The following is a 23,268-nucleotide window of genomic DNA, read 5'->3' on the forward strand; positions in this document are numbered from 1 at the left end:
GTATAAATCTATATTAAAAAGGACACTTTGTCTTATGAATCAATCAAGAGAGAGAGAGGACTTAAACAATGACATAAAGAGCTGGTTGAGACCCTTTATTAAGGAGAAGCACCTTTGACTTGATCTTATAATTAGTGATAGTCGACCCGATGAGTGTAAGAGACCTTGTTTGAATTGCTTTTGAAATCTTACGATAATTGCCATCGCTTTCGGATCTTTATGTCAAAGGGGGAGGTGGGTGATCTTTTGTTTTCTTAAGCAAAAAAACATGTGCATCAAACGTTTTGACATCGTGCATGGCCAATGTCTAATGAATTTGTATATTTATATATACAGCCTTGTATTAATGTATTTATTGGAAATTAATGTTAGAGATCAATGCTAGCTTTTGCTTTCTTCAATTGGTCATTACAAAACAGAGAGAGATTCTTCCAAAAAATAATAATAATAATAATAATAATAATAATAATAATAATAATAAGAAAGTGTGGATGAGAGGTAGAGTGTTGCTGAGATTTTGAGTTGAGTAAAACTCTTTTCACATTGGCGATCGGCAAGAAATTTTGAAAAGAGTTATATTGTGTAGCAGTAATTCTTATAATTTAGGGAAAAATAATATTACTATACATTCATTTTGTTATGATCTGCTCCTAGAATCTGCTTACTTCTTAACAAGAAAAAAAAATTGGAAAATTTGTTGTTGTTGTTGTTGTTGTTGTGCCTACTCCTATTTTAGAAAAATAAAAGAAGAAGAATTCAAGAGGGAAAATAATGGAATATACACGAATTCTTAGATTTGTAAGAGGTGGAACAACATACAGAAAAATAACACATACAAGAAAATCACACAACACAAGAAATTATGTGGTTCAATAATTGGCCAACGTCCATGGAGTCATAATGATTTACTATTTCTAGCGAAAAAATATAAGCTGTGGCAGTACAATGTTTCTCTTTCAAAACAACACGACAAATCATAATCTGAAACAATGATATTTATATCTTGCACAAAGGATCCACAATAGGCTAAAAATGGGCCAAAAGTTTGAGCCTATTGGCCTAAGCTTCTACTTCATGGATTAAGCCTTAAAAAAAAATCTCATTAAAACTGTAGTACTTTTATATCGAATCGGGTCATAAAAACTAGATTCCACATAGTCCAATAAAAAAATCGAGCAAGTTATATATGATATTATTGGATGAGAATTACGAGATGTGAGATAATCAATATATATATATATATAGCCGAAGCCTCCTACTTTTTTGCTAAGCTCCACAAATTTCCACATCAGGATTATTTAAATAAAAAAACAAAAATTCCGATTTTATACTTCTAAAACCCAATAATAATAAAAAACATAAAATCTGATTTTATGATTTTATATTTGTAAAACTCGATACATAAACACAGACCCAAACTTAGAAAAAATCTCATTAAAACTATAGTACTTTTATATCGAATCGGGTCATAAAAACTAGATTCCACATAGTCCAATAAAAAAATCGAGCAAGTTATATATGATATTATTGGATGAGAATTACGAGATGTGAGATAATCAATATATATATAGCCGAAGCCTCCTACTTTTTTGCTAAGCTCCACAAATTTCCACATCAGGATTATTTAAATAAAAAAACAAAAATTCCGATTTTATACTTCTAAAACCCAATAATAATAAAAAACATAAAATCTGATTTTATGATTTTATATTTGTAAAACTCGATACATAAACACAGACCCAAATTGTTTCAAACTGTTTCCCAGTCTCTGTCTGTCACTCAAACGCAAACACAAACTCAGCCCACATTTTTAGAGCTCCCACGTTTATACACATCAGCATTATTAAAATTAAAAAAAAAAAAAAAAAAACTATTTCTAACCCGAAATCTTCCATGGCACTAACCCTAAACCTAATGCAGGCCTCTTTTTATTTAACTTATAATCCTACGTTTAGAGATAGAAAAACAAAACCGTAAGAAAATCTCAAAAAATTTCAGCAGTTTAATTTGAGATTTTTTGATTTGTAGGTGGTTGCAAACCATTATGGAGTGAGCCAAGCTTCTTAGAGAGCAACTTTGCTCCAAGGCTAAAGGCAATAAAAATTTTCCCCCTTTTTGTTTTGTTTATTTATATATATATATATATATATATATATATATATATATATATATATATATAGACACATACATGTTAGCTTTTGTTGGTAGCAATGTCAAGTAAGGAATGCCTCAATGAAGGACTGGTAGGTATATTATATATAAAATATATCTATAATATATATATATATAGAGAGAGAGAGAGAGAGAGAGAGAGAGAGAGAGAGAGAGAGAGGAGCTATAGTTTTTTTTTTCCTCACCACTAAAGGAAAGAAAATCTTTTGGATTTTTTTTTTTGTTAGTTTATTTCTTTTTCATAATTTCAAATCCTGTTGAGAATCATTTTTGGTATGGAATACCAGACATACTTCACCATTAATCTATTATGAATACATTTGTATTTAGCATTCATATACAATGATGCTAGGTGTAATCAAGAAACTATAATAAATTATAATAAATAAAAAACTAACACATAAAACAATTGTAAACTTTGATTTATAATTTAGTTTTATTTTTATTTTTTATTGTTGGTATGTAAAGAAAAGGTCAGCTAAGAGGCATGAATTACATCTTTATAAATTTAAATTTTGATATAAATTATGAAATGTAATATGTTATTAGTAGCTCATCTTCAACTTGAATTTAATACCTCATCATTTATATATATATATATTTTTCATATATATGATTTATTTGCATTTTTACTCGATTAATGCTATTTTTTGCCTTTCAATTGGTACTTCTTCTTCTTCCTTTTTACATTCATATATTGCAAAATCTATTCTTTTCAAATTTCTCCCATTTGTGCGTGTGATGAGGGTTTGTTTTGTTTATTGGCTGAAAAGTGTCCAAAGTAAATTTTTTTTTAAAAAAAAAAAATAGTTCTACTAGTTAAGCCAGATGACTAAAGCAATCTTTACTCAATATTTGGTACATTTATTTGTCTTCACTCTCTAACAAAGTCATTTTATTCATCTGAAAGTTGAGACCATATAACACTATTGGTGTTAGAGTTATCACTATTGGTCTTAGTTTTTTTTTTTTTTTTTCCTTTTAAGTTTTAATTTTTGTAAGTGAAAATTTACAACTTTTGTTCGACTATTTCTTGCATTGTATGGGTTAGCTACTAATGTTTATTTATTTTTAACATATAACTGAAAATCGTAGATTGTATATTTAATTTGTTTGATCTTTTAAGTCGTTGTTGAGCTAACTAATCCCGTAGAAGATACAACTTCATTGTCACAACAAGACTGACTTGACACTAGGTTGTGTCCTGTTATGGCAAACTTGATATTGTTAGTGTGTAAAAAGTAGTGATTTTAAGGGAGAAGGGTGCATTGATTGACATATATAATTGAGGGGGCAATGATTTTAAGTAGGAAGGTGAACTAATTGACTTATAAATTGAGTGACAATATGACACTCAATAGCTGGAGAGATGTAGTCGGCAACGCATGCAGTGATACTCTTGGGTTTCAATTCCAACCCTGTTTTTGTTTGTTTTTCTTTTTCTTTCTTTATTATTTTAGTGGTTTGGATTGATTTTATAATTAATACCTCAACTTTTTCGTAACTCTTTCATGGACCATGCTTCCTCCCACTTTTCCTTTCAGAAACCCCACCTTGTGGTACGGATAAAACACATTTTGCTTTTGTTGATAGATATGACTTGTTTCATGTTTGTTGTTATTCCCTGATTAGTTGAAACTCAATTGATTAGATGGTTTGGTTTGCTTTTTTTCTTTTCTTTTTTTGGGGCTACAAAGTAGATCCAAACATGTTAAACAATAACAACTATACAAATATCTCTCTTCAAAGTATACCACTTTTGAAGGAAAATTTGAATTTGAATCTCCTTCAAACTTTTTTTTTTTCCTGAATTAAAAATGAGGTTTTTTTTTAATTATTTTTTTTATTTTTTATATGAACTCATTTACGTAATGGTAGGGTACTATGTGTACCATTGAAGTCTTGATGAGGATATTGTTGTATGTGTTAGTATGTAAGCCAATGAGCCTAGGCCCTTAATAATTAATTAGTTGTAAGTTACTTTCTTTAACTTTTTGCACAGCACACTTGTTTTGTAGAAGTGTCATTACTAAAATTACCGAACTTCTGTCAAATATCATGTAAAACAATACGAGAACTTCTGTCATCCAGCTACACCTGACAGTGGTGGCCACTCTCTATTATAATATTTTGAAGCTTCAAATTCCTTGTCACTCAGATTGAGCGTAAAATGGCTCAAACCTCTGCTATTTCAGGGGAGAACTTTAGGAAGCTAAGAAACCAGCCTATTTCCTACCCAATTACACAGCATACTTCCTACGACATCGCAATTTAGTTTTAAAAAACCTTCTTGAGGTTTTCTCTATTGCAACCCATTGGTAACCTTTGTAGGCTTTCTTTAAAAAAAATGCTGCATGCTTTTGAAAATAATTATAAATTCAGGGGAAAATTATTTGATCATTTTTGCTCAGTTACCTTTTTGACATGACTTCTTTTATATAATATAAATTTGGCTAAATTACAAATTATACTCCTAAATTTTTGGTATGTTTGGATTTTACACCTTAAAATTTCAGAATTTGAATTTTATTCCCTAAAGTTTAGAGGTGTTTGGATTTTACACCCCAAAATTTTGAAACTTTAGAGTGTAAAATTCAAACACTACCTCACTTTAGGGAGTAAAATCCAAACACCTTGAAAATTTAGGAGATAAAATCCAAATTCTGAAATGTCAGAGTGTAAAATCCAAACACCTCCAAACTTCAGAAGTTAAAATCCAAATTCTAAAAATTCAGGGTGTAAAATCCAAACACTCTCTAACTTTAGGAGTGTAGTTTGCAACTTAGCCTATAAATTTCAAGATTACAAGAAAACCTATAACTTTTAGCTTAGTGGATATGAGAAATGTTTAATTAGCTACTACAAATTTTACCATAAAATGCTTACAAACTAATGTGAAAATAAACTCAACATAGGCTCACAGTAGGCCCTTTTATGTTGGGAGTTATGATTCCAAATGGAAGGCTTAAAGTTATGATGGTGAAGAAGGTTGAATTGTTGAAGGCCTCATATTTGAGATCATGATGCCCCTCTACTTTTTGGACTAAACTCAATTTCTAAACTTTGGAGTAAAATGTTTCACTTACTACGTATTAAACATGTTAATAAACACTATATAAATATATATATATATATATATATATAAATGTTAATAAACATATAAGTAACAATATTTTTGAAGGGTAAACACTAATTCCATACTAAAATTTGGTTCTTAAACATCCTCCTTTCTCATATGATAAAAATTATAAAAAATAAAGTTGAGAAAAATTAATTTGGAGTTGAACATATATTTAAACATATGAATAGGAGATATAGACAATTTTAGGAGCAAAATTGATTACTTTTTTGACAGGAAATATACTTTCTTTTTTTATCAAACAAATGTCAATATGAATTATATATAACTTCTAACAAATGTGCACCTTCACTTAAAATCCCGTCAATTAAGTAATATTCCCTATTTTAGCAATAGCTCCACTTTAATCTAAACAAGCTTTCCCCGAACAAATTAATCCTCATTTTCCACTTAATGGCTTAATTTTTTGGAAAGTCCAAAAAATTGCCACAATAAATACTATATTGTAGTGGAAATTAATCGCCAAATATAGTTGTATTGGATATAGTTATATAGGTTTGACTTTCTTGCAATAGTTTGGGCCTAATTGTGACTATAGTAATGATTTGTGGTGGTGGTTTTTAACCTCACAATAACTTCATTAGGTTTTTATTTAAAAAAAAAAGCGAGCATTTACAGTCAATATAACTCTGTAAAAACCTATGTAAATTTTGTCATTTTTTCATTTCTATTTCTAGATAAAATTATTTTGAAAATTTCATCATCTTTCTAATACTCCTCTCATCCTAGGGATCTAAAATCAAGTCACAAGCCTTTCCTTTTCTATTTAATAGTTAAAATGGATTTTCGTACCAAGTATATCCCCACTCACCTCAGCATTTAATCTTAACACCTCCTATCAATGGCATCAAATACTATTGGCTTAACATAAGCCATGTAAGTGCCCATTAATGTCATTACACTTGGGCTCAACTCAACAAAGCGCATGCACAAAATAGTTGTAACATGACCTTCATAATTCTTTTAAGTAGCTCATGTGACATTAGAACTAAAATTGCAAGTTGTATCAAATGTGACAATAAATCAAGCATATTATTATTATGTAGATCTTTAATATTAGATATTTCAAAAAATATAAACAAAATGTGAATAAAAAGATATTAAGATGAAATCAATAAACTGGAAAGAATTAGTAAAAAATAGTTTTTCAATGACTAATTGATTGGGAATATACACTTTCATTGAATTTTTCACTGGGGCCAACCATGAAGATATCAATTAATTTGACCGTCATCATTCATCCTATTAAATAATTTTTTTTTTTAAAAAAAAAATAACCAAAAATTTAGCTCCTTTTTATGTTACTTCGAGCACTAATTTTGGTTATAATCCCATACCACCTATCACATTGTACGTCTAAAATTGTTAACCTAATCTTGAATTCGGTTACCTTGGGCCAGCCCAAACTTATGAAAAGGAAAAGGGCCTAGAATCCTAATACCCAATTACAAAAATGATTTGATATTGGGCTTGTGGTCTAGTTCCACCAAAAATATTTTGCCCTTTGATGCTTGGGTTGGTCCTAGCATGCTTGATCTTTGTAGCCTAATGATTTTTTTTTTTTAATTAAAAAAAAAAAAAAAAACTTTGGCATCCATTTTTAATGGGTCCGACGATCACACAAGCATTTATTTATTTATTCGTGTTGGGGGAAGCAATACAAGCTATACCTTGTGATTACTGTGACTCAATGACACTATGCCATTTTCTAGATTTTCATAAGCTAAACTCATGAAACAAACCTGAGTTCAATACTCCTTTTTTTGCTTCCACCTTTAAAAAAAAATTATTATGTTAACTAGTAACTTTAAGACATTTATTAATAAATCATTTTACAAAAGTTTTGATACAACTTTTATGAAAAATATAAAAAACTGTAAAAAACTCTCTAGTTTTTTCTTTTTCCAAAAAAGAATAATTAAAAAAAAAAGAAAAAAAAAAAAAAAGGAAAGGCATAGGAAATCCCACAATTTTATCCCGAATTGGTGGTGAGTGAGAGCTAAAGCTGCAGACAATTTTCTTGGAAAATTAAAAGTATCCAACTTCCACTTGAAACTTATGTGGTATGGTTGTATTGCCCAAAATGTCTTGATGGCTGAAATAATAAGCAGTATGGTTGAATCCATAGATCTTGAAGTACTGATGGATTTGATGGTTAATCTCAAGATGACTTAGGTATGATAAATATCATATCATTATTATAAGGTTGGTTGTTGCACACGCAGTTTTCCCCCTCATATTTCCTATTCTAATTCTGGAATCTGGAGCATTAAAAAAAAAAAAAAAAAAAAAAAAGAAAAGGAAAGAAAAAACCCTGACCTCAATTAGTGAAACTATTGGAAGAATAATCTTGCCCCATCAAATTTATCTTCAAAAATTATTTAGATGTAATCCTTCCTCTTGAGCCTTGGCTCTTCCCCTTGACAACCCGGGTGTTAGGCTTTTAGACCCCGGTTGTTGATTATGAATGAATTTAACAAATTATCTAGTTATGAGAATTTATCAATTATGCATTTAAACAATTAAACCATATATGGATGTAAAATAATATTATCACTAATAGCACAAAATCAATCACAATGAAGATGGCAATATATATGGTGACCAAGTGGAAAATACTAGCCGCACACGTAGCTTTCTCTCCTAAATTTTTTTTTTGGAAAAAAAAAAAAAAAAAAAAAAACTTCACTAAAGTCAACTTATAATGTCCTATGTTTATTCCAACAAGTAGGGTGCAAATTAGGACTGAAACAAACAAGTTATTAAGCCTTTTACGTTGTTGATTCGTGCAGTATTGATAGAATGAGTTTGCTATTGGTGTTACAAAAACTTCACTTTCTTAAGCAATCTTGGTTTCTTCCACTAGATCTTCAATTACAATTCTAAGATACAATAAAATTCATAATTTGATACAGTTTGCCAATACTAATACGTATAGACTTAATAGAGGGTGTTACAAGCCATTTGTGCACTTTGGTATCTCTCTACTGATAACTACCTTTGAGTTTTAAATCTTGAGTAACATGAGAGACTAAAAAGTAAAAACTTTCATCACTGTTTTTACAATTTATTGAGTTAATAAGCTATGATCAGTTCAATATCACTTCTATATGATCTTACAATTAATAGAACTTTTATTTACATCAACAGTAAGTACTTATTGTTTAATTTTTATCTTCTTTGGTGCCAGGTCTAACATGTGAAGTATTTTTTTTGTTTTTGTTTTTTTTTTTTTTTTAAGAAAAAAATATGTGGACAACTAGGTGTACCATTCCGACCAAAAGAAAAAAAAAAGGGTGTTGCCATTTGTATTCAAAAGAGTGGACAAAACTAAAACCAGATCCTTCCTAGTCGATTCTACCTTTGGCATTTTGCAGGAAAATAACGACGGTCTTGCCTCGCATTTTCATGAAGAAACTTTATTTTTTAATTTGTTGGAAAGAAGAAGTAAAACCACTTTTTAACACAGTCAGTGCAGAATGGCTGACAAAGACAACGCATTCCACGGATGACATAAAATAGGGATTGCAAACAACTTTGTTAGGTGAGAGTTTGGAAACTCATTTTGTCAAAGAAGAAGGGAATCAAATTCATGATTAAGCTATCTATTAGTTTTATTATTATATATTTTTTTTAAAGATTGGTTAGAAATAATGTTGCTACTGAGCCTGAAATTTTTTGTAATTCTAGCATTGCTTCTTTGAATATAGCTAGTATAAATAAAGCACTTTGATGGTGATTCTTTTCCCTTGTTCTTTTATGTGGCTAAGCTTGATTTCAATTAAAAAAAATTGTAATGCATAGGTGGGCAACCTCATATATGCTTGCTATGAGCTACCCAAACTCATATTTTTCTATGATTTCAGGTTGGTTTGGGAATCCATGACACACAATATAGTTAACCTCAGTTCACAATGTATTAGAATAGGTAGCTAGTTGTTCTACTGTTTTTTTCCCCTCCCTAGCTACTTCTAGTGCAAAAGGGTAGCATTCCATTGCATATTTCACATAATGTGATCGAAGACAAGCTAGATATGGAGAGTAAGAAAGTGGAGATGTACAGAAATCCTCATGAGATAAGTGAGAAGGGATTTCAAATTAATCACATGTTGAAACATTTAAAAATACATGGTTATGATTAAAGACTAAAAGTGGATACCTTATCCTAAGAAGTTGTATAGAATTTTCGGTCCAAAAAAAAATGGGATATATGCTAAGTTATTAATCACATGTCTAAACATTAATCAGCCTCTTTTTCTTTTTCCCTTATCTAATTTTATTCGGTCCTCTTTTTGTAGCTGAACTAGTGTCAATAAGTACTCAAAAAAATAAAATTTTCCATTCTCACACACACACACAAAGAAGAAGAAGAAGAAGAAGAAGAAGAAGAAGTAATAAAGTTTACATAAGCCTGAAGTCATCCAATACAGTTTATGAATCTTTTTGTTGATTGATGTATAGGTTGAGGAATGTAATATCATAGCCGTGTCAATTCACATGTTGCTGCAAGCTAGCTACTCCAACTTGTGTCCGACCTAGGAAATATCTTATCAAACAGTTATAAGCAGTCAATAAATAATAGTTTATTGATTTCCTTTTTTGTGGACTGAAATGAACAACGAAATCCAACGATCTTCAAGTTTTTTTAGCCTTACAATATGCAGTTGAAAGCCAAAACAATAACATTGACATGAGAGAGCTTATAGTATCTATCTTGTGCTAAACACCCATATGAGTTATGACCAACGAACTATATTATGAACTATGAAGGTCAAAATTCAGTTTAATTACACTTATCAAGTTTGGATCACTTACAATCTTCCCTAACTTTTAAATTTTGCAATTTACACCATTAATTATTACAATAATGTCAAATATATTCCATTCATTATATATGGTTCCAACACACATCTAAAAACATTATGCTCTTTCATTCTTGTCCAAAAACAATGTGTGCATTAACCAACAAGATTTAAAAAAAAATACTAACAGAAAGAACATATTGATATTGTTGTAATATTCCATGGTATATTATAAGTTTTTATGACTAAGATACCAATTTATAAGCCTAATATGCCAATACATTTTATTGGATCCAAAACCATGATAAAGATTGAAGAGTCAATGTAGCCCTTTTGCTTTTTACTCATCAACCAACATAACAATTTACATCATGCATGCAGTGTTTGACAACTAGAATCATGCTCTACATCACTTAGATCAGATGCCTACTGTTTTGCCAGGAGTCAACTATTCCTAAGTCCACGTGTACATGCCACTTGTATGACTTTATATTTGTAATGTGAAAATGTTTGTTATACCGTTAAAAAGCATGGGATATATCAAATATGCCAAGTTTCCTAAGTACTGCAAAGCTGACAAGACAAACTTAAATCTACGATCCTTTGCTTTGCCACTGTGGCCACTTAGCATTGATGATGGCAAAAAGAAACACAAACAGAAACAAGAAACAGAAGGAGTTTGATTCAGTTTAGAGAAAAGCGCTCACTCACTCTCTCTCTCTCTAAAAAAGTGTCAACCTTTTGAACCAAGTAATCACGGGACACCCCTGAAATCTCTGCCTTCGAATTCATCTTTCTGCTGCCAAACGACCTAATCCTTATTGATCCTATTAGAGCGAACCGTGAAAATCTGCGTCCTCTTTTTTCTTTCACTGCAAAACCTTCAATTTTTTCATGAAAACATGAGACCCCACTATCTTTCTCTCTTTGTTTTTTGTTCCCATATAGATTTTCATGAATTTTTCATTGATTTATCACTGCTTTAGTATAGAAATGTACAAATGTTTGCCATCAAAGACTGTCAGTTGGTCTTAGTGCTATGGTCTATCTCTGAAAAACTTGATGGGTAGTCTTTAATTTCATAGTTCTATTTTATTTTGGATAATTCATGAAAACCCAAATTTCTTTTTCATTTCTCTTTGGAACCCATGTATCTCAATCAGTTCATGCACTTCCTCAAATCAATTCACACTTTCAGAAGGAAAATTCTTATTCCTTTTGACTGTTTGCTTTGATACTATAGTAATTATTCTCTATAATTTTCACATAGACATTTCATATTATTGAGGCTTTTGAGAAGCTTACTATAAGAGATTCTTCAATGGCAATCTCTTGTTTCCACATGCCTAGCCTTCGAAAGGCGAAGAGCAAAGCTATGTCAACCCCTTCCTCGTCCAAGACCATGTTAAATTCTGAGATGGAAAGCATGGAAAGGAAGAGATTTGATAGCTTGGATTCATGGTCTATGATATTGGACTCTGAGAATGTGGAGACTTGGGAGGTAGCAAAGGAGGATCAGGAGGAATGGACCGCAGATCTTTCACAGTTGTTTATTGGTAACAAGTTTGCATCAGGAGCTCATAGTAGGATTTACCGTGGAATTTACAAGCAGAGAGCTGTGGCTGTTAAAATGGTTAGAATCCCAAACCAGGCGGACACTAGAGCCTTTTTGGAGCAGCAGTTTAAGTCTGAAGTTGCCTTGCTTTCACGTCTCTTTCATCCAAATATAGTGCAGGTAAGGTTTCATTCTCAAATTGAACAAGTAATTTTATTACCATTCACTGTTATCATCATCATCATTATTTTTAGTTTGGTGTATCTATTCTCATAACTTTATTTTTCTTTTTTCGTTTTGAAATGGAATATATATGAAAGAGAGGAAAGAGTGTTGTACATCTATGAAATTGCTTATCAAGTTTTGTTATGTTCAATATGGTTGTTGCAAAGACTAAATGAAGAATTGAAACTGAATAGTTTCCTCTTAAGGCCAATTCCAAGGGAAATAATCCTTTGTTATCTTTGATCATTATGGCCACGGTTATATATATGGTATGCTGGATTTTAGCTTCACTTAAAAGTCAATTACTTGTTCCTCTTCAATGTTCTCAGAGAGAACATATATAGTTGGATCCAAAATTTTCAAAAGGTACATCAAAGTACATTAAAACCTAAAATTTTCATCAAATTTCCAGAGTTTGTGTGAGTCTATTTAGTACTAGATCTAGGATGAACAATGGAAGCTAATTGGGTCAGTTTTACGTATATTAAAAGAATGTTACACTTACACATGATTGAAAAATGTCCTTTCATTCAACATGTTCCTTCTTTTGTAATGAAGGGCTTTTTGAACTTAGGAGCCTCATATTGCCAAATTGGTTAATTCATCTTCTTTGCAGTTTATTGCAGCTTGCCAAAAGCCTCCTGTTTACTGTATCATCACTGAATACATGTCACAAGGAACTTTGAGGATGTACCTTAACAAGAAAGAGCCATACTCTCTTTCAACAGAAACAATACTGAGGTTAGCTCTTGACATATCCCGAGGAATGGAATATCTTCATTCACAAGGGGTGATTCATAGAGATCTCAAATCAAATAACTTGCTTCTTAATGATGAAATGAGGGTTAAGGTGGCAGATTTTGGTACATCATGTCTTGAAACACAGAGCCAGGAAACTAAGGGAAACAAGGGGACTTACCGTTGGATGGCACCTGAGATGATCAAGGAGAAACCTTATACTCGAAAAGTTGATGTCTATAGTTTTGGGATTGTGCTATGGGAGCTAACAACAGCTTTGCTTCCCTTTCAAGGAATGACGCCGGTGCAGGCTGCCTTTGCTGTGGCTGATAAGGTCAGATAGCTATATCTAAATGCAAATCCTTCCTTCTAGTTTTATATAAGAATTTTCACTCTTCCTTTCTTACAATGTCATACTTTTCTTTCCTTGTATTTCTGATGTCTTTCTTTAACTACTCCTATTTAGTTTTAAGTTTCTCTTAACTTTGAATTTCTGAGCTTCCCTCTTGGTTGACCATAAGTACATTCTATCAATTGCATAGTGGTGCACATAAACCATGATTGTATAATTGCCTTGGGATAAGTCAATTGGCATAATAGAAGTCCTCTGGACAACATCCAACTAGCTCAATACATACTTATGTTGAATCTATTGAAGTAAAACCAACAGAAAAAAAAAAAAAAAATATATATATATATATATATATTTATAATCATTACTGTGTTTTCTCCTTTATATAGACTAAGTGCACACACAAACACAGAGTTAGTTCAGTTACTCTGCCACATCTACTAATCTTTTGTCTGCAAAGGTCAGCTGCTGGCTGTTATATGCCTATACAACTACTTTAACAGAATGGAGAATAAAAATCCCCATGGAATATCTAATATGCATAGCTAATCATGTCACTCTATCTACTGGAGTTTGAGAACTTCCAGGATGAAAAGTGCACTGCTCCCCTCTCTTGCTTGAGGACCCTTTACCAGCCTAATATCTATTTATATGGCTCTTCTGGACTAAATTTTCATCAAAAGGAGGCATAGAAATTACACATAGGACTTGAATGTCCTTTTTTCTAAAACAAATATGCTCAAAGTTACATGCTCAATCAGACACATACTAGGAGGATCATGATGTGTGTCCAAATTTGATATAGTTGTTAGTACCTCAGTGACAATGGTTCATGAGACAGCTTGATGCTAATTTTATTTATCATGTATAAATTGCTGGCAGAATGAACGTCCTCCGCTCCCAGCTAGTTGTCCGCCTGCACTCGCACACCTCATAAAGCGCTGCTGGGCAGCAAACCCCTCAAAGCGGCCAGATTTCAGTGATATTGTCTCTACTTTGGAGAAGTATGATGAATGTGTCAAGGAAGGCCTTCCACTTCCTCACCACTCAGGGCTGGTCAGCCGAAATGCCATTCTTGAATGCTTGAAAGGCTGTGTATCAATGAGCAGCTCTTCCATACCTGTACATGCCTAACTCCATTAGAAGGTATTGTTGTTATCTGTATTAATTTAGGTCATCATATTAGCAGATTAAATTGTCCATTATAATTTGCACATATTTAATGTTCTTTTCAACCAGTTGTTGTTCCTGTAATTGATGATTACAAGGTTGGTGTTTCACAGTAGGCATATCAATCTACTCCACAAGAAGTGATTTGGATTTTCGACTGACAACTTGGTAGCTCAATAATTTGATTATATGTGCTTGATTTTGACTAAGAATATGATGAATTAAATTAGAAGACAAAGAAAGAGTAAATATGCTCATCTATCCAAAAATTTAAAAAGAAAGAAAGAATAAAGAAGTAAAAATGTTGTATTGAGATACCATCTTTCATCACCCAAGTAGGATCTACCAAGCAGTGGGTTCAATTCTTGTTGGTATGCCTTAATCTTATTAGGATGCAGAAGAATAGTTTTGATTCCTTGTTTTAGTTATTGCAATGTATAAATGATATTAATGATCTAAATGTTTGATTGATTTGATGCCTGATCCTTGTTTATTTTACTTTTTTTTTAGTAAGTTTTGAATTTGGTTTTGGTCTTAATAAAATGTTTTCTAAGGTATGATTTATACCATGGGAAAATTTGCTTAAAAATTCTCCTAGACAAGAAGATATTCTGACAGAATAGCAAGACCTCCTACCCCTCCAACTCCAATGGCATGTGTCAAAATTCTGGCTGGCCCAGCCCAAACATGAATTATCCAGACAAACACCAATATGTTAAATTAAGGACCCCAATAGGCCCAACCTACTATCATTTTTCTTGTGTTAGTATGTTGATATGTTGTCTCCCATGAAGACCAAGTTTTTCAAAATTTAATGATAGGTCAAAAGGAATCTGCACCTAAAGGTGCTATTGGTCCATGATATTAGTGTTTGTTTGTCACACAACTTTTAGCTTTTCTTCTCAATTAAAAAAAAAATAATAAAATAGTTTTTATATATATATTTTTATAATTTTTAAGTTAGCTTATAGCTTTTTATCACACATTTAACATAAAAATTATAAAAAATTTATATATTTTGATAAATACTATACAAATAAACTATACATACACAGACAATAAATTTTGCATATCTAATATATTAATAAGATCAAATTAACTCTAAAGGGTTGGTTTAATGGTTCTTAAAATCTCATGATATTTATCAAATTTTGAATTCGAAATCAAATTTGTTACGGGCTATAATATTTTGTTTATAAATACAATCCGAGGTAAACTTTTTGTAACCTTTTTTCCCATTATTTTTTTGTTGCAAAAAAAAGGAAAATTGTATGCTACTATGAACTTTCTCACGCAAATTGTCTACTAATTGAAATAGTTTAGATAGTTTACTTTAGACTTGTCATGAAATTGACCAATGGATCGAATGGACAAAAATCTTGTTCTTGATATTGGACTTTTTTTTTTTGAAAAGTTTCTTGATATTGGACTTAAAAGTTGAGAGTCAAGCATTTGTATAGTAAACAAGAGCTCGTCTTATGACCAAGTAAAAAGGCCACGAGGCTATGTCAAATACGTGTTGATTTGACTCTCTCTCAGTCCCTGTCACATACTTTAACGTGAACTTAGAGTTATAGAAGTTGTAAGTGGCATCAAAAGCTATAGTGATTTTTTTGTCATAATGGGTAGCTTTTTCCTTACTTGGATAGGTTTTGACGATCTAGCATGAATTTTTTTATTTAAGATTCTTTGACCCATTCCTACTATTATTATTCATGGGTATTTTTGCCTGGTGTGGTTGTATCTGCTCAAGTCAATTCCAACTTCTTAAATTAATTAGCACGAAGAACTAATTGACACTTCAATTAAAAATTAGAGAAATCTCCTCACTCCAATTTAGGCTTTGGACCTTTGCTTATCTGTTTTTGTATAAATTAAGTTTTAGTTCGTAGCGAGCTCAATTAACATTTTTGAAGCATCAAAAATTTTGTAGTTCAGTGGTTTTACTTCTATCCATAGACAAGAATCAGGGGATCGAGAGGGGGCATTTGTCCTCTTAACCTCCCGAAAGAACATATATAAAAAGCTAGTTTGCACCCTACAGTTTTGCACCTCCTCATTTATTAATTAAAATTTGATTTTTCTTTTTTGTATTTTCAGTGAATTCTTTTATGTATTTGTTGTTCATATATTAATTATTTTTTCATAATTATAATAAATGCCTTTATATGAAAATTTTCATTCATAAAAAGAAAGAAAATAAAAACAAAAAAGAAAGAAAATCTTACCTATTTTATTAATGTCTTTTTAAGATTCAAGACTTATATAAAATAAAATAAAGGTAGGAATTAGAAAGAGGAAAATTATGAAGTTAGCATTTTAACTTTCAATAAAATAAATAAAAATTTAAAAGGATCTTAGATTTTTATTGTAACAATTTATTTAATTAAATTTTGCGTAATAAGCAATTACAATTTTGGGATATTAATCACATAATAACATAAATTTATGTAATTTATATTTCATGTCAATTCATTTCTAAATGGAATTTTAACTTGGAAAAAAAGGCTTATTCATGGAAAAAAAAAAAAAAACAATAAAGTCTTGAGGATAAACAAATATAAAAAATATGTTATCATTTTGGAGATATTTGTTGTAACAAATATGTTACATTAATATACACATGAACGACTTTTTATATTTTATATTGATCATAGGTACTATATATATGTTCAACTGTATATATTTTGCCCCTCTTGAAGTCAAATCCTATTTGGGAGGGGGAGTTTTGGTATACTTGTCATAAGTTTGATTGAACTTTTGAAACATTGAACTTGTTAGTTAGATTAAATATGTAATTGTATACATAAAAAGAATCCTATTACTATTAATATAGCTAGTTAGTGATTAGCACAACCACTCGAAAGCTTATTCAATATTTCATCAAGACCCACTAATGTTTATGGTTATTAGTTAAGCAATTACGCGTATAATATAATCATACTTCGATCGTGGAATCTTGTAAGCATGACTTATTAAGCAACAAAACCCCTAAAATAAGCTTGAGCTTGATAGTGTTCTTTTTTAAAAAACTAAAAAAGGGCTTAGTTGAGCAAATTTCTTTAATAAGCTAAACTTTGGGTCTCCAATTTTAAAGCTTTTAATCCATTTTGTTTCCCCCACAACTTGCATTCCCTTAATACCCATTAAATTAAAGCTCTCCCTCTCTGTCTTCCCGTATTGTGACAAGCAAAAGATTGAACACCAAAAGAGATATTATTGGAAAAAAACAAAGGAAAATTTTAAATAATATTGGGGAATCAATGAACCATAATGTATGTATCGATGTGTGCTAGATAGGGTGATTTATAGGGTTGGGGAATATGTGCTAAGGCTACCGAGACTTGGGTCCACTGTCCCCCTCTTTCTTTCTTTTTTGGCTAAATTCAAAGTAGGCAGATTCGCATTCCAAAGATACCCTTGTCAATTTAGTATAGCTTTTAATAATAAAGGGTGCAAGTAGATAAAGACATGGGTGCAAAATTTCATAAACATATAAAATTAACTATTATGCTCCTTCTTGACCAAATTACCCCAAAAACCCATAACCCATTAGCTTTGATGAACTAAATTTTGAATTAGGGTCCAATTAAATGACCGTTTGTAAAAAAAAAAAAAAAATGAGGAGTCATAGTTATAAAACAAAATTTTGAGTTTTAAAAACGTTTTTTTTAATTTTCCAAAACGTCTAACTAAATAGATCTTTAAGCATGTTATCTAAATATTACCAATTTTGATCATGATAAACAAATAGACATCCATTCATGCGTATCTTTGGTGGCTATATATGTAGATGATAAAAGTAGAAGACAAATATTCAACCGAAAAAAAAGGAGGAAAGTAAAAGACAATATAAGTATTGGTAAGAACTAAGAACTATGAAACTTTTCGTGGAGTTCTAAAAGGTATAATACTAATGCTCATGAAAGCAGCACAATTAGCACGCGCTCAAAGGTGATTCATTATTGATTGTATCGCTTAGAATGGGGCTAGAGTTTGAACAAAATATAATAATATTTATGATGTTTGTGTAATTCTAACTTTAATCAAAGTTTGAAGTTGGATTTAGTGACAAATCACATGCATGGCTTTAGAAATGAGATTTTTTTAGACAACTCTCCACCTAATACATATTTAACCAAACAAAATTAGCAATTTACAATCTTCGTAGATTCACTTGATTATTAAATGCATTATTTGTGAAGATAAAAGATTAAAAGTAATTACTTCTATGTTAGACGTAATTTACACATATGTTTGGTAACTTTAAGTGTTTTTCATTTTATTTTTTTGAGCTCAACTTTTAAGTTTTTATGTCATGAATGTTTGAAAATTCTCTCCACTACTTTTTCATCAATATGAGTCATCGATCCCTCAAAATGCGTCCAAATGTCCCATTAAGAAAAAAGCACCATTATTTATTTGAAAAGGCGAGTTAAGATTCATAAAGCAAGACTTGATTAACCAAAGCTCTAGATTAGCCAAAAATAAAAAGACAAAAGTAACCATTTTTCTAACAAAACCTATCATCACCATCCATTAACTTAGACTCATTAAGTGGGTTGTATGTTGGGTTGGGAGGGAGTGGTGTTAAACTTTGCTCTATACCACAAAAAAAGCATAGAGAACTAAAGAGGAACAAGTAAGAACCTATCATCAACATCAAAATCGGCTCATTGGGTTGGTGTATGAGGTTTAAACCATTTCTCTATACCCCGAACAACACAAACAACTAATCAAAATTACTCTCTATAAAGTAACACTAATATTGCAACAACACTTGTTAAGGGACAAATTATTATTAATTTTTATATAAATTTATAATTGATGTCATTTTAATCATGCGTTATTACTTGCCAATTTAATGGTTATTAGTATATATATATATATATATATTACATTTTGTATACATTTTAATGTGAGTTTGAGAAGTGATTAGAAGTTAATTTTTTTACTTATTTTATGTACTATTTATGGATCTCATTTTATTTTTTGTTGCAAGCTCACAGCTTTATTTCAAATAATTTAACTTTCATATTTTTGAAAATAAGCTCGTTTTAAATTTTTTTTATCCCACATTATACCGACAAACTACCAAAAATAAAAAATTATATGGATAAATTACAGAAAATAAGCAATTCTCAATCTGACACTAACCAATTAATGGTTAATTATCTTTTGAGAATATTAATGGTTAATTATCGACAAAAGAAAGTATTTTAATATTTTGTGTGTTGATTTTTTTTGGGGGGGTGGTGGGGATAATTTGGTCCAAAAATAGGGGTTTGATTTGAGACAATAATGGAAGGAACAAATGACCTTAGGGAATAACGAAAAGAAGTTTGGCCTCAAGTAATTAGTGGGGACTTTTTCTGGGGCTCCCCTTTCCTTTAATCGAGGCCTTGCTTTTGCCGACCCCGTCAATTGCGACACCAACTTATATATCTTATCAAATATTTTTCTGGTCAATGACCACTATACCCTCCCTTTTCGCAAGTACCCAAAGTACCACTCCTACAATACGAGAAACAGTGGATCCCACTTTATGAGCCACAGGGCTATTAACGTAAAAGTAGGTAGCCACATGCATTTGTCTGAGAATTTCAAGCATTTATGACAAAATATGGGGACCATTTTGAAACTATTCAAATTAAGACCGTGTAGAAGAGCTAAGCCAAAAATACTAATAAAAACGACGCAGTTTCATGTCTATTAAATAACGAAACTGCGCCGGTTTCTTCCTAATTTGTACCTGAACACTTTTGTAAACTGACCCAAAAAGCTTTCCATGAAAAGTAAATTTTACCAATGACCTTTACCCAAAAAAAAAAAAATTTACCAAGGACAACCACACAATAATAATAATAAAAAAAAGATTTTCATTTTCCATCTTTATTGGAAAAATAAAAAATTTCATTAAACATTTTGATTTTGATTTTCTTTTTATTTTTTTATTCTCACTCATCTTTTCCACCTTCAAAAAAAAAAAAGTTTTCATTTTCCATCTTTATTGGAAATTTAAAAAATTTCATTAAACACTTTGATTTTCATTTTTTTCTTTCTTTTATTGTCTCTCATCTTTTCCACCTTCAAAATTGATCCAAATAATGAAACCAAACCGTAATTTCAATTAATAAAAATTCATCTTTGACCCAATTTTTTGGAAAACACAAATTTTATTTTATTTTTACTTAGGAACAAAGTTTTCAAGCAATTGAGTACCAACCTGAACCCAACAGGGAATGAAACTGAGAAAGAAACATTGGGAAAGTGATCATTCAACTAAAAATATTTGCATATTTGTTAACAAAGTAATTTAATTCAAGTAATTAAGTACCACCCCGAACCCGACAGAGTTTGAAACTGAGAGAGAGAGTGATCATTCAACTAAAAAAATTGAATACTTGATATTATTACTCTCCCCAAAAGAAAAAACCCATATATAGTTAAAATTTCCTAAACTCATTCATACATAGAAAATTAACCACCTTTGCTCATACCTACTAATTACAACCCTAACATGTATATATACACAGAGAGATTAAGAAAGAAAATTAACCACAAAGACCCCAAAATAACAGGAACACCAATATTGGTGTCTTATATTGTTATAATTCAAAGGAGAAAAATAATAATAATAAACCAACTCTTGTTGATTCAAAATTACACCACCCCATTTTTACATTGTAAGGGTAATATACAAAAAGGCCCCAAAAAAAAAAAAGAAAAAAAAAAAGGAGAGAATTTATAGAGGAAATGAAAAAAAAGAACTAAACCCACCTCTTAATTCTCTTTTCCTTCACTTTCCTTCATTTTCTCTCTCAGATTCATTGATTCCAAACACCCCAAATCCTCTCCCCAATAAAACTCACAAGCTTTCTCACAGACCCTTTATCCAACCCTTCCTCTCCATCAACTCCACCACCCCCAACAAAACCTTCACCACCATTATTATTACCACCACCCTCATGATGAGCACCCACCGAGTCCGACTCGCTCAACTCGTTCTTACCCGAACTCGATTCCAAACGCTTCAACTCGCTCGACCCACTATTACACCCTCTCTTACCATTCCTCCTCTCCTTCCTATTCCCTTTGCCGCTCTTGCTCTGAGCCAACTCGGCCTCGAACGCGTCGATGATTTCGTGAATCACTTGGCGATTCGGCGACTCGTCCCATCTGACCCAGTAACTCGTGTAGCAACGGAAACAGTTACAGTTGAACTGCGGCGGGTGATCGGAGTTCAAACTGCCACGTTTAGCGACAACCCTGTTACGCTGTTGCTGTTGCTGTTGAGGGGAGCCGTTAAAGTTAACGGTGACGGAGGAGTAGTTGGAGCAAGAGGAAGAGAGAAGATAAGCGAGGACTTCACGGTCTTCAGGCGAAAGAGCCACCGTTAAGGTTAGTATGGTGGCGGGAAGGAAGGACAGATGGTCGGATGTGATTGGTGGTGACGGATGAACTGTGCCTCTGCGATACAGTTTCTTCATGGTCAAAAAAATATAGGACAAAACTCAAAACTCAAAAGGGCTTTGCTAGGTTTTTCAGACAAAGAGAAACGAAGACCAAAAAGAAAGAGATGACTGAGAGAGAGAGAGAGACAGAGCTATTAGGTTTTGGACTTTGAAAGTTTGATGAGGTTTTTTTAAGGTTATATTTATTTATTTTTTTGTGTGTGTGAGCATCGAAGTTGGTGACGTGTAAGAAGAGGAAAGTTCACGTGTGACGCAGGGACATAGTGGCAGATGGTACAGTCTCAGAGTTTGTGAATATTATTGCAAGTGATGAAAGTGCGACCAACTTTCGAGGGTCTTTCACTCTTTTTAGCAAAAAAAAAAAAAAAAAAAAAAAAAATAGAGTTCACTCTTGCTTTCTCTAGGCCTCACAATTTGAGGTTTGTGAATTGTGAGTACTAATCAATGCTTGTGTATGTACCCCTTCTATTTTTTTTTTACTGCTCTCTAGTTCTTAGTTTAAAAAAAAAAAAAAAAAAAAAAATCAAATAGAGCATCTATTAGTAAATTATTTTTAAAAAATTATAAAAAATGAAAAACAGACTTAACTTTTTTTTTATTCTTTTTTTTTTCATAAAACTTTTCCCAATTATCAATAAATAACAATTTGACAATTGTGAAAATTTTGGCGCCTTCAAATCTAGTGGTATTTAATTTATGAGTTTTTTTTTTTTTTTTTATGACCACACTATTTATCATAATTTATTGAAAATTTTCACAACAAATCATACGTGATAAGTTGCTATTATATGTTTTAATTTGAATAAACAACTTAAATTACTTATTTTGTCCACTTGTAACAGCCAATAACAATATACTATTTAAAATTTGTTGTGAAATTATTATAAAAATATTGTGAATATAATATTTTTCTATATTAAAACGCTGGACAATAAACAGTAATTAATCACTTATGCATGAATCTCATACATGAACCCATTACGTTTTTTCAACCCGAAACTTTCTCTTGATTTATTATAACATTTTTTGTTTTGTTTTATTTGGAAATGAGTATTAGTACTTCACTGACCCTCTTTATACGTTAGGGTTGGTGAAAGAGGGGATTGGTGGTCGGGATTTGATATGATAGTCAAGCTTGGCTTGTGTTAGGTGCCATAAGCCAGAGATGCACCTGGCTTTGTTTTTTTGACTTGTTCCTTTGAAAGCACAATCTGGCCTCAAAAACGAATTTTTCAAACTACATTGTGTGAGTTTGGATAGGGGTAGACTCAGTGTTTTGTGCGTGTGTTTTTTTTTTTTTTGCTAGATCCTGTGCACTATTTACAAAACCTTCAAATATGAATTTCAACAAATTTTAAGTTAAAATTAGGTCTTATGACACTATTTACACATTTAAAAATTATTTTGCTACAGTGTTTTCAGTAATAAATTTTCAATTTTCAGTAATAAACGACATCTAAACAGATTTATAATACTCTAATCAACAATGGTTGATTTTAGTTTTGTGTCAATTTTATTTATCAATTTTTAAAATCTAATCAATTTGTATTGATAAAAATTAAAATTGACTTGATTTTAAAAGTTGTGAAACAAAATTTTTTTAATTTTAATTGTTCAAGGAAAAAATTGAAACAAAAACA

General features: G+C 31.2%; 2 protein-coding genes across 2 annotated transcripts; one reads left to right on the forward strand and one right to left on the reverse strand.

Annotated features, from left to right (window-relative positions):
* Nucleotides 1-10,777: 10,777 nt before the first annotated feature.
* On the forward strand, nt 10,778-14,337 carry LOC115981949 (serine/threonine/tyrosine-protein kinase HT1-like). Its single transcript, XM_031104396.1, has 3 exons — nt 10,778-11,848; nt 12,510-12,965; nt 13,866-14,337. Exons 1-3 carry the CDS (start codon nt 11,435-11,437, stop codon nt 14,115-14,117), a joined length of 1,122 nt encoding a protein of 373 aa, XP_030960256.1. The 5' UTR covers nt 10,778-11,434; the 3' UTR covers nt 14,118-14,337.
* A 6,391-nt stretch (nt 14,338-20,728) lies between these two features.
* LOC115981701 lies at nt 20,729-21,786 on the reverse strand. Its single transcript, XM_031104021.1, has one exon. It carries the CDS (start codon nt 21,641-21,643, stop codon nt 20,981-20,983), a length of 663 nt encoding a protein of 220 aa, XP_030959881.1. The 5' UTR covers nt 21,644-21,786; the 3' UTR covers nt 20,729-20,980.
* Between the last annotated feature and the right edge of the window lie 1,482 nt (nt 21,787-23,268).

This window comes from Quercus lobata, chromosome 3 (assembly GCF_001633185.2).
Source record: "Quercus lobata isolate SW786 chromosome 3, ValleyOak3.0 Primary Assembly, whole genome shotgun sequence".
Lineage (NCBI taxonomy): Eukaryota > Viridiplantae > Streptophyta > Magnoliopsida > Fagales > Fagaceae > Quercus > Quercus lobata.

What these genes read in the sequence shown, in the direction of transcription:
- LOC115981701 (XM_031104021.1), bottom strand. Translation starts at nt 21,643, where the DNA reads ATGAAGAAACTGTATCGCAGAGGCACAGTTCATCCGTCACCACCAATC.
- LOC115981949 (XM_031104396.1), top strand. Translation starts at nt 11,435, where the DNA reads ATGGCAATCTCTTGTTTCCACATGCCTAGCCTTCGAAAGGCGAAGAGC. An exon ending in TTCATCCAAATATAGTGCAG is followed by an intron (nt 11,849 to 12,509) that starts GTAAGGTTTCAT and finishes TCTTCTTTGCAG; the next exon opens with TTTATTGCAGCTTGCCAAAA. An exon ending in CCTTTGCTGTGGCTGATAAG is followed by an intron (nt 12,966 to 13,865) that starts GTCAGATAGCTA and finishes AATTGCTGGCAG; the next exon opens with AATGAACGTCCTCCGCTCCC.